The sequence below is a fragment of the Sardina pilchardus genome, chromosome 2 (assembly GCF_963854185.1).
Source record: "Sardina pilchardus chromosome 2, fSarPil1.1, whole genome shotgun sequence".
Taxonomy (NCBI): domain Eukaryota; kingdom Metazoa; phylum Chordata; class Actinopteri; order Clupeiformes; family Clupeidae; genus Sardina; species Sardina pilchardus.
In genome coordinates, this window is record NC_084995.1 from 7,003,605 (window position 1) to 7,016,876 (window position 13,272).

The 13,272-nt window shown below is 42.9% G+C and overlaps 1 protein-coding gene across 1 annotated transcript in view; it reads left to right on the forward strand.

Annotated features, from left to right (window-relative positions):
• Nucleotides 1-3,242: 3,242 nt before the first annotated feature.
• The window catches only part of si:ch211-106n13.3 (vWFA and Collagen domain-containing protein), a 31,720-nt gene continuing 21,690 nt past the window's right edge, over nucleotides 3,243-13,272 (forward strand). Inside the window, 14 exon segments of the mRNA XM_062517414.1 lie at nucleotides 3,243-3,267; nucleotides 3,904-4,464; nucleotides 5,254-5,413; nucleotides 5,803-6,028; nucleotides 6,560-6,733; nucleotides 7,041-7,118; nucleotides 7,323-7,460; nucleotides 7,706-7,759; nucleotides 8,009-8,062; nucleotides 8,697-8,750; nucleotides 9,062-9,115; nucleotides 9,252-9,305; nucleotides 9,489-9,533; nucleotides 10,385-10,438. Coding sequence (XP_062373398.1) covers nucleotides 3,243-3,267; nucleotides 3,904-4,464; nucleotides 5,254-5,413; nucleotides 5,803-6,028; nucleotides 6,560-6,733; nucleotides 7,041-7,118; nucleotides 7,323-7,460; nucleotides 7,706-7,759; nucleotides 8,009-8,062; nucleotides 8,697-8,750; nucleotides 9,062-9,115; nucleotides 9,252-9,305; nucleotides 9,489-9,533; nucleotides 10,385-10,438 — 1,731 coding nt within the window.

The following is a 13,272-nucleotide window of genomic DNA, read 5'->3' on the forward strand; positions in this document are numbered from 1 at the left end:
TCGTAGGCCTAACTTCCAGAATTCTCGCGTTGGCTGTAGATGGACGAGAATCTTTTAAAAAAAAAAAAAAAAAAAAAAAAAAACATGAGAATATCTCTGACCTCAAGCAGAGCCCTAATCAAACCAACATTTCAGCGTAATTGACTTTTTTTAAATCAACTGTGTGAAGTGAATAAATGTATTCTGCGAAGGTTCCAGTGGAAAGTATAGGGGTGAATAAATGGTAGGCTACATTTTCCATGCCTGACCATAGCCCAGATTTTGGTCATGGCAGTCTTGCCATCTAGTGGTCTGAAAAGGAGGTTATTTGCATCATTCTCGACTATTGCCACTAGAGAGCAGTATCCACATATAGGGCACTAACTCTATCCACAGCCGTACAATAGATATAGGCAACGGTTAAGAGCGACATTATACTCCTGGCAAATATTGATTTGATGTTGATTTTTCTCTTGACCAATGTTTTTTCTGACTGAAAATAACACACCCACATGCCAAAAGGTTGTAAGGCAATGGTTTTCATCTTTTTTTTAATTTACATTTTTATGTGAAATGGCATGTCCAAAATTACACAAAAATAATCAATGGAAACATGTTTATAGCACTCACAGCTCTTAAAATGATTTTTATAATACCTACCAAGTCTCACCATGTCTCTGAACTAGACCACACCTTTTAAGCAGCAATCCGAGTTTTGAGGCAGGAACGATTTGCCATCACTCTGGCCTTGTGCTCACAGAGGCTTGAGGTGGATTGAGGTCTGGATTCTGGCTGGGCCGCTCTAAAATAATGGTGTTGTTCTCTGTTATCCACGTCTTGCCTAGTTTGGCTGTATGTTTTGGATCATTGTGTGGTTTAATGCTCCAATGCCACCTATTGGGACAGGTCTCTCGGCAGATTGCCTGATCTTTTCCTCCAGAATCTTAATGTAGACCCTTTAGAAGGTCACCGCTGGTTGAAAAACATCCCATAGCAATAATTTTCTCACCCCCACATTTGAAATGGACACGGTGCCATCAGGGTTTAATGCTTCTTTTTTTTATTCCAATCTCAGGCCATGTCCCTGGGTCAAATTCTAGTGAAAGCTAAATTCTTTGTTCAGGTGTGCTCTTATAAAGGTTAAGCTGAATTGTGCATGTTTGGAGAAGTGTGATCCATGATCAGTATTCATGATTACCAGTGGTCCGTTTTGGGATGGGGTGAACATTTCAACCACCAAAATATACACACAGTGAGGAAAAGCAATAGCAATGTATTCATTTTGGGTGTTTCTCAGACTATGGGACCTAGTGACCTCCTCAAAGTAAATGGTAAGATTTTTTTGGAGGAAAAGATCAGGCAGAAAATGCTTCCTTTTTTGATTCCTGATTTGATTCCTGTGTTTCTCCCACATTGTTTTACAACCTTTTGTGCCTCATTTTCAGTCAGAAACAAACATAGGTTCCTAACTATAGGCCTAGTGTATATACACCTCTGACTATCTATAGCTCTCACTGTAGCATACTCAGAGCTGTAACGGCGCTCTGTAAGTAAAGCAATATTACTAAAAGTATTGTGGCAGGTGTTTATTTTAGAAAGTAGCCTAAAAAGCTTGTTACCACTTGTTTAGAGATTATAAAGTTCCATTCGAGCCTTTTTGACCTGCTATATTATGGAAAACAATCCTCAACAAAAACGCATTAATTATGTGCTATGACTATGGTTATTATTATGACAATTTTATTATTCTGTTAAATTGTTCACTTTTTACCATTACTAGTATGCTTATAGTATGTAAGTAGTAATTTGTTATGTACTGTATATGACTATGTTAACTTCTTCATGATACAGTTTGTTTCTACTGTCAGTCGCTTTGAACAAAAATGTATAGGCCTACCAAGAACCATATCTATATTTATGTAGGTTACATCTACTGTATCTAAGGTGGGAGGGCATCTCAGAACCTTTTTCCATCTCGTCACAATGCCACATAGCAAATGCCTATTTTCTTGGGCCAACAAGGAACAAAAGAAAAATGACTTGGTCCCCTTCCTGTCCGGCATGATGTATGTTTTCTTTGGATGGATTCTTGTGGACAATTTAATAAATGTATGTTCTAGCTGCCTTTTGCTTGGAAGTGCAGTCAACACAGACAATGAAGAGGGGGGTTGTATGGAACACCATCACTCATTTACATAAACACACTAAAACCACTGTGCATTTGAAGGATGTGTTGAGCGAGCAGAGGGTCTGAAACTTATTAAACAATACCTGAGAATGTGTTCCTGTGCTCCCATGTTTAGGGGTTCTGTCTGTCTGTCTCTCTCACTCTCTAAGTCAGCACCTAATCTGGTCCCTGGGTGGGATGGTGGGATGGGGTGGTCTTTGTGGCATCTTTGATCTAAAATAGCTTGACAGAGTGTTTGTTTAAACAGTGAATTGGAGCACACATCTGCGGTGCAAGTATGTATAACAGGAACCATTAGTGAAAACTTTGCGCGCGCACACACACACACAGTAACACACACACACACACACACACACACACACACACACAAACACAGTTTGTATGCCAAGCAGAGAATGTCAATGAAATTTGTAATATCTAAGCTGTAGTGGGCACCATTCTTTGTTGGTATTACTTTTCATTCACAGATGACTACATTCAAGAAAGTGTCAGGGAAAGAAGAACAAATCATCTGCCTCCTGAACTTGTCATTTTTACAGACATCAACACACAACTATGTCAGACTTTTGCCTTGAAATGTCCACACACTCCACAGAGCTATGGCATCCACGCTCTCTGCAACACTGAAGACCACAAGAACTGATCCAGTTCAGTGATTCAATTCTTCCCCCTTGACACAAAGCTTATATTAGTCAAGCTAAGTTAACTTTAGTTAACTCAAGAGCTACTGTATGTTAGTTTTTTTTTTTCATCTATTCATATTTCTGTCTGTCTGTGTGTGGAGTCCGCCCCTGTGCCTTGGCAAGCCTGGAGCCTGGGGGTAGCAACCACAGGGTTTGATTTGCTTTAAAGCTGGTTTGTGGACTCCTTGTTTAACCCACACCCCTGCCTCCCTCCCTCCCTCCATCGCCTCGCACAGAGGCTTGTCGCTCATGCACCCTCTCATCCAGGATCTAAAGAGGCACGTGACAGCCTGGGCGGAGTATAAAAATGGATCTGCCAGCGTCCGGTCCTGTTCATGTTTCTCAGCACAGTAGCTGCATAGGATTCAGGCTGCACTACCAAGGGCCCAAGAATGAGAATACTTGAAGCAGCAAGCTGTAAGTGACACTGCGTAGGGCCTTTCTGCACTGTGAACTGGAAACTAATTTATTTAAGAAAGGTAAGTCGATTTGGTTTACAGATTTTGCAATGAGTTTAGTTGATGCTGGGTGGTAGTAGTACCTCTTCCTGACTGTCACCTATAGCCTATTGATACTGCAACTCATATATTTTCCTAACTTCTCTATTTAAACAAAAAAGGTGTGATCTCCATCTAAGTCATGCAGTTCTATTGTTGACTACCATTTATCTTTTTTATGAAACTGCAGTTGTGTGATGGTATGAAATATATGTCATGTGATGTTTGTGACACCATATTTGTCCTATAGTTTATTGACAGGTTTAATCACTTATTGGCATACAGTGATGATGTGGACGTTAGAACCGTTACTGCTCTGGCTACTCCTGCCTTATATGAGGGGAACAGAAGTGGAAGACATACAAGCAGGTCTGGCAACACATCTCTTTGACCTTAAGTTCTATTTGTCTTAATATCAGAGAATCATTTATGCGCGTTACTGTCAGATAAAGTAAAGTTATGTTCCCAAAAAGTTTTCAACAGGCTAAGCTCTGTAAGCAGCGCTCTCTTCTCTCGAAACCACCCTACTGAACACCTGTCACGATATCTCTCACAGGTTGCAGCTTAGCCGCAAATGACCTGGTGTACATCATTGATGGCTCGTCCAGTGTGGGGGTGCCTGATTTCGAGAAGGCCAAACGATGGGTCATGGATATCACCAGCGGGTTCGACGTGAGCTCTCTTCACACACAGGTAGCCGTGGTGCAGTACAGTGACACACCGCGTCTGGAGATCTCCCTCGGACAGCACCAGACCAGCGAGGACCTCCTCAATGCCATATCTTCAATAAGCTATCTTACCGGCAAGACTCAAACAGGCCGCGCCATAAAGTTCGCCACTGATCACGTCTTTTCCTCGCACAACCGCACACTGCCAGCCAGAAACCGCATCGCTGTCGTGCTAACGGACGGCCGCTCGCAGGATGACGTGGTGGACGCAGCTGTTGAGGCCAAAGCTCAAAATATTGTGTTGTTTGCCGTGGGCGTAGGGAACGAAATCACCAACTCTGAATTAGTCTCAATGGCCAACGAGCCTCCCTCCACCTATGTGCTATATACAGAGGACTACACCTCAATTGGAAATATAAAAGATGTGATGGAGCAGAAACTGTGTGAAGGTGGGTGAAGTCATTGTAGCCTATAATTAAACTTAAAAGATCGCCTTTGGTCTAAATTTAGTAGGCCTACTTGGCGTCTTGTAAAGTGTCTGTTAGGTTGCCCCAACATATAGTTATGATGTTGTGATATGTTTCCACCCCTTTTGCTTTCACTTTATCCACTAACTCCGCCGCCTCCGATTACAGAAATAGCTGCAGTAGCCTACAGTTTCATGTCCAAAATTCTGCATTTCAGCAGTAGGCTAAAGTAGGCCTACACTACCCTACAGTGTGGTAGCAGTGCAGTAGCAATGCATTTTTGGTCATGTCCAAAACACTGCATCTCTGCACATCAACTGCTATCATCTGTAACACATCTGTTCTTATTAAAAGGGGGGAAAGTAAGGTTGGGTCAGATTGTGGTGGTTTACATGGTTAGAGAGAGAGTTATGCATTGACTGGTGTGTGTGTGTGTGTGTGTGTGTGTGTGTGTGTGTGTGTGTGTGTGTGTGTGCGTGTGCGTGTGCGTGTGCGTGTGTGTGTGTGTGTGTGTGATGAAATCTCATTAAATGTGTTTTGTGGCTATTGAACAACAAAGTTGTTCATAGAAAGCTGTGAAGGACAAGGAGGACAACCTCTGGTTGTCATTTCAGTTATTGAAGACAGCCTATACAACATGGCTGAAACAGGGCCTTATTGATTAAGCATTGTCAGCGCTGTATGAGTCAGTCAACAGACTACAAATAGTAGACTACTCGCCTTTGATGAGAATGCAACATAAAAATGAAGCATGAAAATCTTCTACTGCAGAGTCTGTATGTCCAATGAGGATAGCGGATAACAACGAGAAGGGCTTTGACCTGCTCAGTGGAATGCAGATAGACATGAGTGCCAAGAAGGTCCAGGGCTCGCTCATTACAGAGGGTGCCTATCAGCTCACCACTCGACTGGACATCACCCTGAACACCAGGTGACGACCCCCCCCCCCCCCCCCCCCCAGTCCCCCCGCCCTCCTTTTCTCTGACATAGTCCTTTTGGAGGATAAGGTCACATCATCAAGGTCTAGGTTAAGGGAATGCACACTGTCCTTTGAAAAGTGAATATAGGTAATGTTGACATGTGGAATGTGATAGTCAACGTTTACTTAGTACTTTGTATTGGCATACTTACTTAACTTATTGTAAATTTCATGAATGTATGTCTACTTTGTTTCCCCCGAATCTGTTATTTTGTGTGTCTTCTACTCTCTGTATGGCATGTGCGCGTGTTATTTTCTTATATGTGTTCATCAAATAAAAATTAAAGTAAAAAAAAAAAAAAAACTTACTGTAAATTTGACCTCCCCTTTGCCCACTCTAGAGTCCTCTTCCCAGAAGGTCTCCCTCCCACCTACGTGTTTGTGGCGACGGTGCGCCTGAAAAGCCCCGCCCACCAGGTGAAGATTGACCTGTGGAGGATCCTGTCCCAGGGGGGCCTGAGGCAGGTGGCCGTGACCCTAAATGGTGCTGAGAAGTCCGTGTCCTTCACCACCACCAGCGTGCTGCAGAAGGAGCAGTCAGTCATTTTTAACCACGGAGGAATCAAGGTGGGTGAGGTGAAATTACCGGTACAGCTAGGAGTATAGTACCTCTGGATTGGAATTAGGGCGATGTGAGACCAAAATATACCGCTGATTATGGTGAAATGGCATGGTATATTTGGGGTTGGTGTACTGTATATGAGATGACATAATATTTATACCTTTGGGAACTAAGTAATGAAATTACATCTCTGACAAAGACATACTGAGATTAAGGTATGTATGTGAAGTCTGAGATACACTATCACACAGTTGAGAGTTGACCATAAAACAGTATCCAAGTGGAAATATTTCTAATCAGTGGCGAGCCCATCAAATAGTACCAAGTTTCATTTTCAGATGGAAAAATATGCGACTCAGTTAAAGGACCACAGTACTTATTAACGGCAAGCAATTGCATGCTATTTAAAGGAAGGATAAATACTGTCAGTAAGAGTGGAGCCATATGCAGTGGAAAGAATATAAAAATCCTTGCATACTTCAGCTCTCGCCAAAAACAGCAGCAACAACCCAAGTGATCCGTGCTTCCCTCCACAGAGACTCTTCAACACGGACTGGCATCAGCTGAAGCTGGTGGTCAAACCCAGGCGTGTCACATGCTTCCTAGATGACGTGCAGATCGAAGAGCAGCTCCTGGACCCCGTGGTGCCCATCTACATCAACGGCCGCACGCAGGTGGCCAAGAAAGTCGGCCTGGAGACCACCGTCCCGGTAAGAGAGGAGAGCCATACCGCGCAGTATTGTGTGGTCAGGCAGTCACGCGCTAGCGTCATCTTTTGGCAAAGGGAGCGTTTGAGGAATTGGCAGGGAGACGACTCAGGCTCCCAAGTGTGACCACAGTATCTGGCAAAGCTTGGTCATGCGCTTCTATTTATACTAGGGTGTCTGCTGTAATAATATTAAGAGGAGCAGCGGTGACAAAAACAATAGTGGGTCTTCTTCAGGTCTTAGAGATGCTGCTGAATTGTGAAGAAAATGCAGAGTGAAGTTCTATGTCGTTCCTGTTGTGTTTTCCCAGATTATTATTCAGAAATTGAGACTGTACTGTGACCCTGGGCAAAGTGACAGAGAGACTGCCTGTGAAATTTACACTGTGGTGAGATGACACTACGATAACAATATCACAATAATCGCTTATTCATTCACAATGTTGTAATGCATCAAAATGAATTGTTAATATGATGTATTCATTTGTCTATTGTTTTTTCTTTTTGTCTTGTCAGGAGGATGATAGGGTGAGTCCCTTTGATGCCCTGCTATTTTGTTCATGAAGTATTGAGCTGCAATGTGAAATGAATAGCTAAACAGGTGATGTGTGTCCCTACATACCTTTACCTGTGTCCATTCTCCACAGTGTCCATTTGATCGTTCCATCACGGCGGGAAACTGTGACTGCCCCTCTGGAAAACCTGGGCCTCCAGGCCTTCCTGGACCTATGGTGATTAATGCACCCTATAATAGACTTCAACAGAGATATTTAGCTGCATAGCTCCTCATGTTGTTCATTTTAGTGATTGATGGATGAATGAATGGGTGCGTGGATAATGAACAGCTAAATGGTCTATTGTGTGGGTTAATTGAATGGTGTTAATGAATTAGTGGCATTAATGAATGAATGAATGAATGAATGGATGAATGGATGGATGTAATGGTGTATGCTACTGACTTGTTATAACCTCGTAGGGCTTTCGGGGTGAGAAGGGTCGAGAGGGTCCCCCTGGGCCTGACGGTAAGCCTGTGAGTACTCCACACCGACATCTCTAAATGACTCCACCACCCCTTCTTTTATCATGTATAGCGTTTGCATTGCATATTATCAGCAATCAGAAGTGAATATTTAAAGGAAATACTTCATGGTCTCGCTGATATCTTAAGATGTGGTAATAGAGTGAGCACTGTGTATTGTGAGTGATGAATGAAAAGGAAACGCTACTATGTGGCATCTTGGGTAGTTGAAAAGGTTTGTTTGGGTTTGTGTTTCTGAAGGGAAAGCAGGGTGAGCGTGGGTATCCTGGTGAGCCAGGGAAGCACGGCGAGAAGGTGAGAGCACTTTACTATCCCTGCCTAGTTTGTGTTGACCCATCTTCTCAAGCACAGCTACAGAACACTAATATTCATTGAGCCAGGATAAGTCTCATTGTTAGGATAAGTCTCTTATTTTTGGCAAGGTATGCCACCAGTTAGAAAAGAAGTGATAGCATTGCATTGGTAGTAGCTTTTTGTGTTTTATCATAATGTCTATTATACACTTATGAGGGGATATATGGCATATTATACACATGTAAACAATCAGCTATATGGATGTTATGTGGGGATGTTTATTAGTTCGCATTGTCAACCTATTCACCTGCAAGATATCCTTCCATGGACATACAATGAACATAAAGAGGCTGATAAAACGCAAAAAGCTACCCCAAATGCAATGCTATCATATATTTTGTAATTCTAGAATTAAAACCTCAATTTGAATGGTACTGATTGACCTAAATCTGGCTCAACTAGACTAGAATATTTTGGGTCTTTCAGTCATCCTAGCCTTGGTGACCCAACTGTGCTCACAAGTCATCCATCTATCTATCCATCTGTCTTTTACATTCTGGGATGGAATGTACAGTAACTGACAGACTGGTCTGTCTGTCTGTCTGTCCGTCTGTCTGTTGTTGTCTTTGTGCAGGGTGAAGGAGGCCAGCAGGGTATGAAGGGGGAGAGAGGGATTGGTGGGCCTAAGGTAAACACCCGACATCATCCTCTGTGTTGTCTTGACAGCCCTTACCTGTAATCAATGATATTGTAATCTTGTATGATTATTTTTGAAATGCCCTCACCAGTTAGTGTTTCCGTTTCCGTTTCCGTAATTACTTCAAATATCACAGTGAATCACTGAATAAAGTGTTTCATTATTCATCACACATATATAAATAATAGTAATATATATATACATAAATAAATGTGTAAAACAATCTAAATTTTGTGTATAAACGTACACATAATTGATAAGCAGAAGATTGATAAACAGTCTTGCTTGGTTTGTGTTGCTAGGGTGACACAGGTTCTGAAGGGCCTCCAGGGCGACCAGGACTTCCCGGCCCCACAGTAAGAGCCACAGTCACTCTTCACATCTCATGGGTGCAATGTTAGACAGTTTAATGAGTTAATTGAACATCAGTGCATCTTTTTAAAAATGTGTAGGCCTATGTGATTCCATCACTTATGCTGATGTTCTTCTTAGGGGCCAGGATATTCACACCTGGACTTGAATGAGATTGACCTGACAGCGGTCAAGGTAAAGGAGAGTGTGAAGATGTCCTGTGGCATTCAGCTGCACATTGTTCAGCTTTATGTGTGCTAATGTCCATGTTTGGCCCAGATGGCGCTAGAAGTGCATGTATTGGCTTAAAGCTTTAAGGCAAACTCAGTAGAGTGACACACTTGATTGAACCTCCTCTCCCATTCATTCACCCCTCAGGGGAACCAGGGGGAGACAGGGTTACAAGGCCCACCAGGAAATCCGGTAAGTGTTTGTGTGTGCGTGCGTGTGCGTGCGTGTGTGTGTGTGTGTGTGTGTGTGTGTGTGTGTGTGTGTGTGTGTGTGTGTGTGTGTGTGTGTGTGTGTGTGTGTGTGTGTGTGTGTGTGTGTGTGTGTGTGTGTGTGTGTGTGTGTGTCTGCATGTGTCTGCATTTATGTCTGTGTGTTATCCTCACACCCCTAATAACAACAATCAGTCGGTCTAGGGCTCATTGAGTGCTGCTCCCTTCCCTTGAGAGAATGCCTGTTTCATGGGCCATTTCTTCTGTGGCGGACTGCATTGGGTGGAGGCCTAGAGATTAATGACACAAGGGACACAGAGGTCACCCCTTAGCTGTGCTGTTTAGTGCCACAGAGAACTATTGAAATAGTCTGATTCATTTAGGGGCTGATCATCAACACGTGCTCACGATCAAACAAATAGCCAGGAGTCACGAGTTCCCTAAGACTAGGAAAGAGAAGAATACGAGGGGCACAGAATTGACTGATTCTTCACAGAACTATTTGAAAAAAATGGAACATTAGAGGGCATGCTGGTTGTTGAGGAATGTGTGGACTTGACTAAGAATATTGGACGGATGGCCCAGATGTGCTGGACACGTCCAACTTGTCTGCGTCTGTCCATGTCACTACGTAGAACTGTTAGAGACATTTCAGAGCAATGCCAGTAGCTAGTTAAATGGACCGTTCAAGGAGAATGTAGTCGATACTCAGTGCAGTTCCACTTCGTGTTTTCTAAGGAACATTTCGTTTACTAGCTAGACTAACTTTTACTGTAAAAACAGTTCGTGTTTTCGATGTGACTCAGTGTTTGTATTTGTGTTAACTCTCTCCAGGGGGAGCCTGGGCTGCCAGGAACAGATGGTCTACCTGGCCCAGCTGGCCAAAAGGTAAGATAGGGTTTATTCATTACTAAGGCTGTGCAGTGACTACCAAGTACAATGCCAAACATACTGTACCTCAAACATCAGACACTCAGATATGTGACGTTATATTTGAATGAATAGAGTTATATGGAATGACTTGATATAACTTTGCCAACCAAAGTAGCTATATATTGTACCTTCATAAGGTATTATTCAATACTACATATATTTAAAAACATTTAAAAAAAAAACCTGAGCCCAGTGAAGCTTTTGCGTGGACTTTCTGTTAGACAGATTTCCTATAATTTACAAGCAAAGGCACTTTACATTTCACAAAGTGGAATTGAAAGCCGTTTAACCACAGCTTCTCCCAGGAGGTAAACATGATATTCTACACCACTCATCATCTTAGCCGATAGTTAAACGGAGTGTCATTTTAAGAAACTCCCTTAACAGAGGGCTGTGTATGTGGAGCGATATATATTTTTGCCCTAAGGATGCATATTTGTGGTTAGCTGTGCATTTGATTCATCTTTTTTAGCGCTTGACCAACAGGAGGCAGACGACATGTACTGTATGTGGCCTCTATCACGCGTCTGAATAAAGTCAGTCAGACTGAGCCGTATAGAGAGGAAGAGTGCATTTCTCTGTATGACTGTGTGTGTGTGTGTGTGTGTGTGTGTGTGTGTGTGTGTGTGTGTAGGAAATTATCGTTATAGGCAAAACATTGAGAGGATGATTTTTCGTACCCCTATATTTGTTTATGTGAGGCCTGTTACCCAGGATAAACTTTGTTAGGGTTGCCATTCCGTTTTTTGGTTCCATGGTGAGAATTTGTTTGCTCTGAGACATGCTCTGGCCTGACAATCTCCAAGTTAATAGTGCTCGGAGCCAAATGTATGAAAAAAACCTAGCAGAAAATCATCCGTCTCCCCCAGAAACTACTTTGTACTGTGAACTGTAAAGTTGATTACAAGTTCTCCAGTGACTGCAGCTAACGCCACTTAGCCCAGTTCGGCTGAGGTCAGAAAAAATGGGGGCAAATTACAGTTTAAGAAATTTTCAGGACTGAATCATATTTTGCCATTGGAAAGATTGAGTGAAAGTCAAACCGATTTGATTCTGTTGGGAATGCAAGACAGCTTAATTCTGATTGTAGATTTTGTTTTCCGTTATGGTGGACATCAGGGGGCGGGTGTGTGTGTGTGTGTGTGTGTGGGGGGGGGGGGGGGCATCTCTAACTTTGGACTATTTTCAAACCACAGCAGCATCTGTTCTTGCATCTGCATGTCGCCCAAAGGGAAAGCTCCCCACCTACAATGTGTGTGTGTGTGTGTGTGTGTGTGTGTGTGTGTGTGTGTGTGTGTGTGCGTGTGTGTGTGTGTGTGTGTGTGTGTGTGTGTATGTGTGTGTGGGTCTTGGTGTATGTGTGTGTGTGTGTGTGTGTGTGTGTGTGTGTGTGTGTGCGCATGTACATGTATGTGTATGGGTCTTGTGTGTGTGTGTGTGTGTGTATGTGTGTGTGTGTGTGCATGTATGTGTATGGGTCTTGGTGTGTGTGTGTGTGTGTGTGTGTGTGTGTGTGTGTGTGTGTGTGTGTGTGTGTAGAAACCCAGTGACACCCAGCTATTTACAGACCTATTAAACTACACACACTTGCTTGTGTTCTGCCTCCGCCAGGTCTTTGATAAGGTTCCTGGCCCCAGGCGCTGTGTGCTGCTGGTAATTGCACGCATGGTGCTGCTGCACTGCAGACTGCAGACGTGACATTTAGAATCTGCCTCTAGTGCTTCTGTAATGACTCACTAGCCGCGTTTACATGGACGTTCTCCACATAGCATCTTTGAGGGAGCACGGTGGCTAATGGTCAATGCATGACCTTTTACATGTAATAGATTACAATAATGACCATGACAGACTGGATGAAAGTTAACAGAAAGATTATCTTTAATACCCAAAAATGCCTAATTGTAAAATTGCATACTACAAAAATGTTCTGTTGGTTACACATTTCTGAGTTCCCTGAACCCTAAAATGAATGAGTGTAAACATTGCTCCACAGTAGCCGCACAATGCTGCCTGTATCTGTAGACAGTTTTTATTTATTTATTTACTCATGAGTACTACAAAATGTCATTAAAAATTAAACATATCACTGAATTTAATTGGATTTCAATTCATCAGTGCTCCTCTACATATGGTATAGGAGCACACACAGTCCAATCTGACTTCATGGTCATGCATTAGTGTCAATAGCAGTGCCAAGATGTGATGTCTCCTCTTATTCGTCAGCATAGACTCAATTATGATCCCGCTAACTCACTAGAAAGTATCACTATAAGATGGTGTCAGTGATAACTGACCCAGGGCATGGCATTAAAGAGAACAGGGCCTGCTGGTTTGGTCATGCCCATTTAGATGCACATTGGTGAGTTGCAAAAGTAGAACTTCCCGGGTTTGTGTGGGTGATGAGTCTGCATTCAACGAAAGAGGAACAGTGTCTTCCTCCTCACTGGCAGTTACGTTAAGAAGGGTTCAGACCAAAGATTTCCGACGAGACGAGATGAGCCGTGACGTTCTAAAACCTTGCAACTGTGACTAAACATGTTGAATGCTCTGCGACGGCTTGCAACTACGTGCAACTTCTAATTCACTCCGCTGCAACTCGGTTGTGTGGAGAATCTTTGGTGTGAATTGGGCTTTAAGTGAACGTGAAAGAGCGGCAGTTAAACTCTGGGGTTGTAAGATGATTTTATCAGAGCTCTTGGAGGTCAAAAGCTCTAAGTGTCGTAGTAACTACAACTGTGTCAGTGTTCTCATTCCTCCAGGGCATCGACCCTTCTGAGAATGCAGTGAAG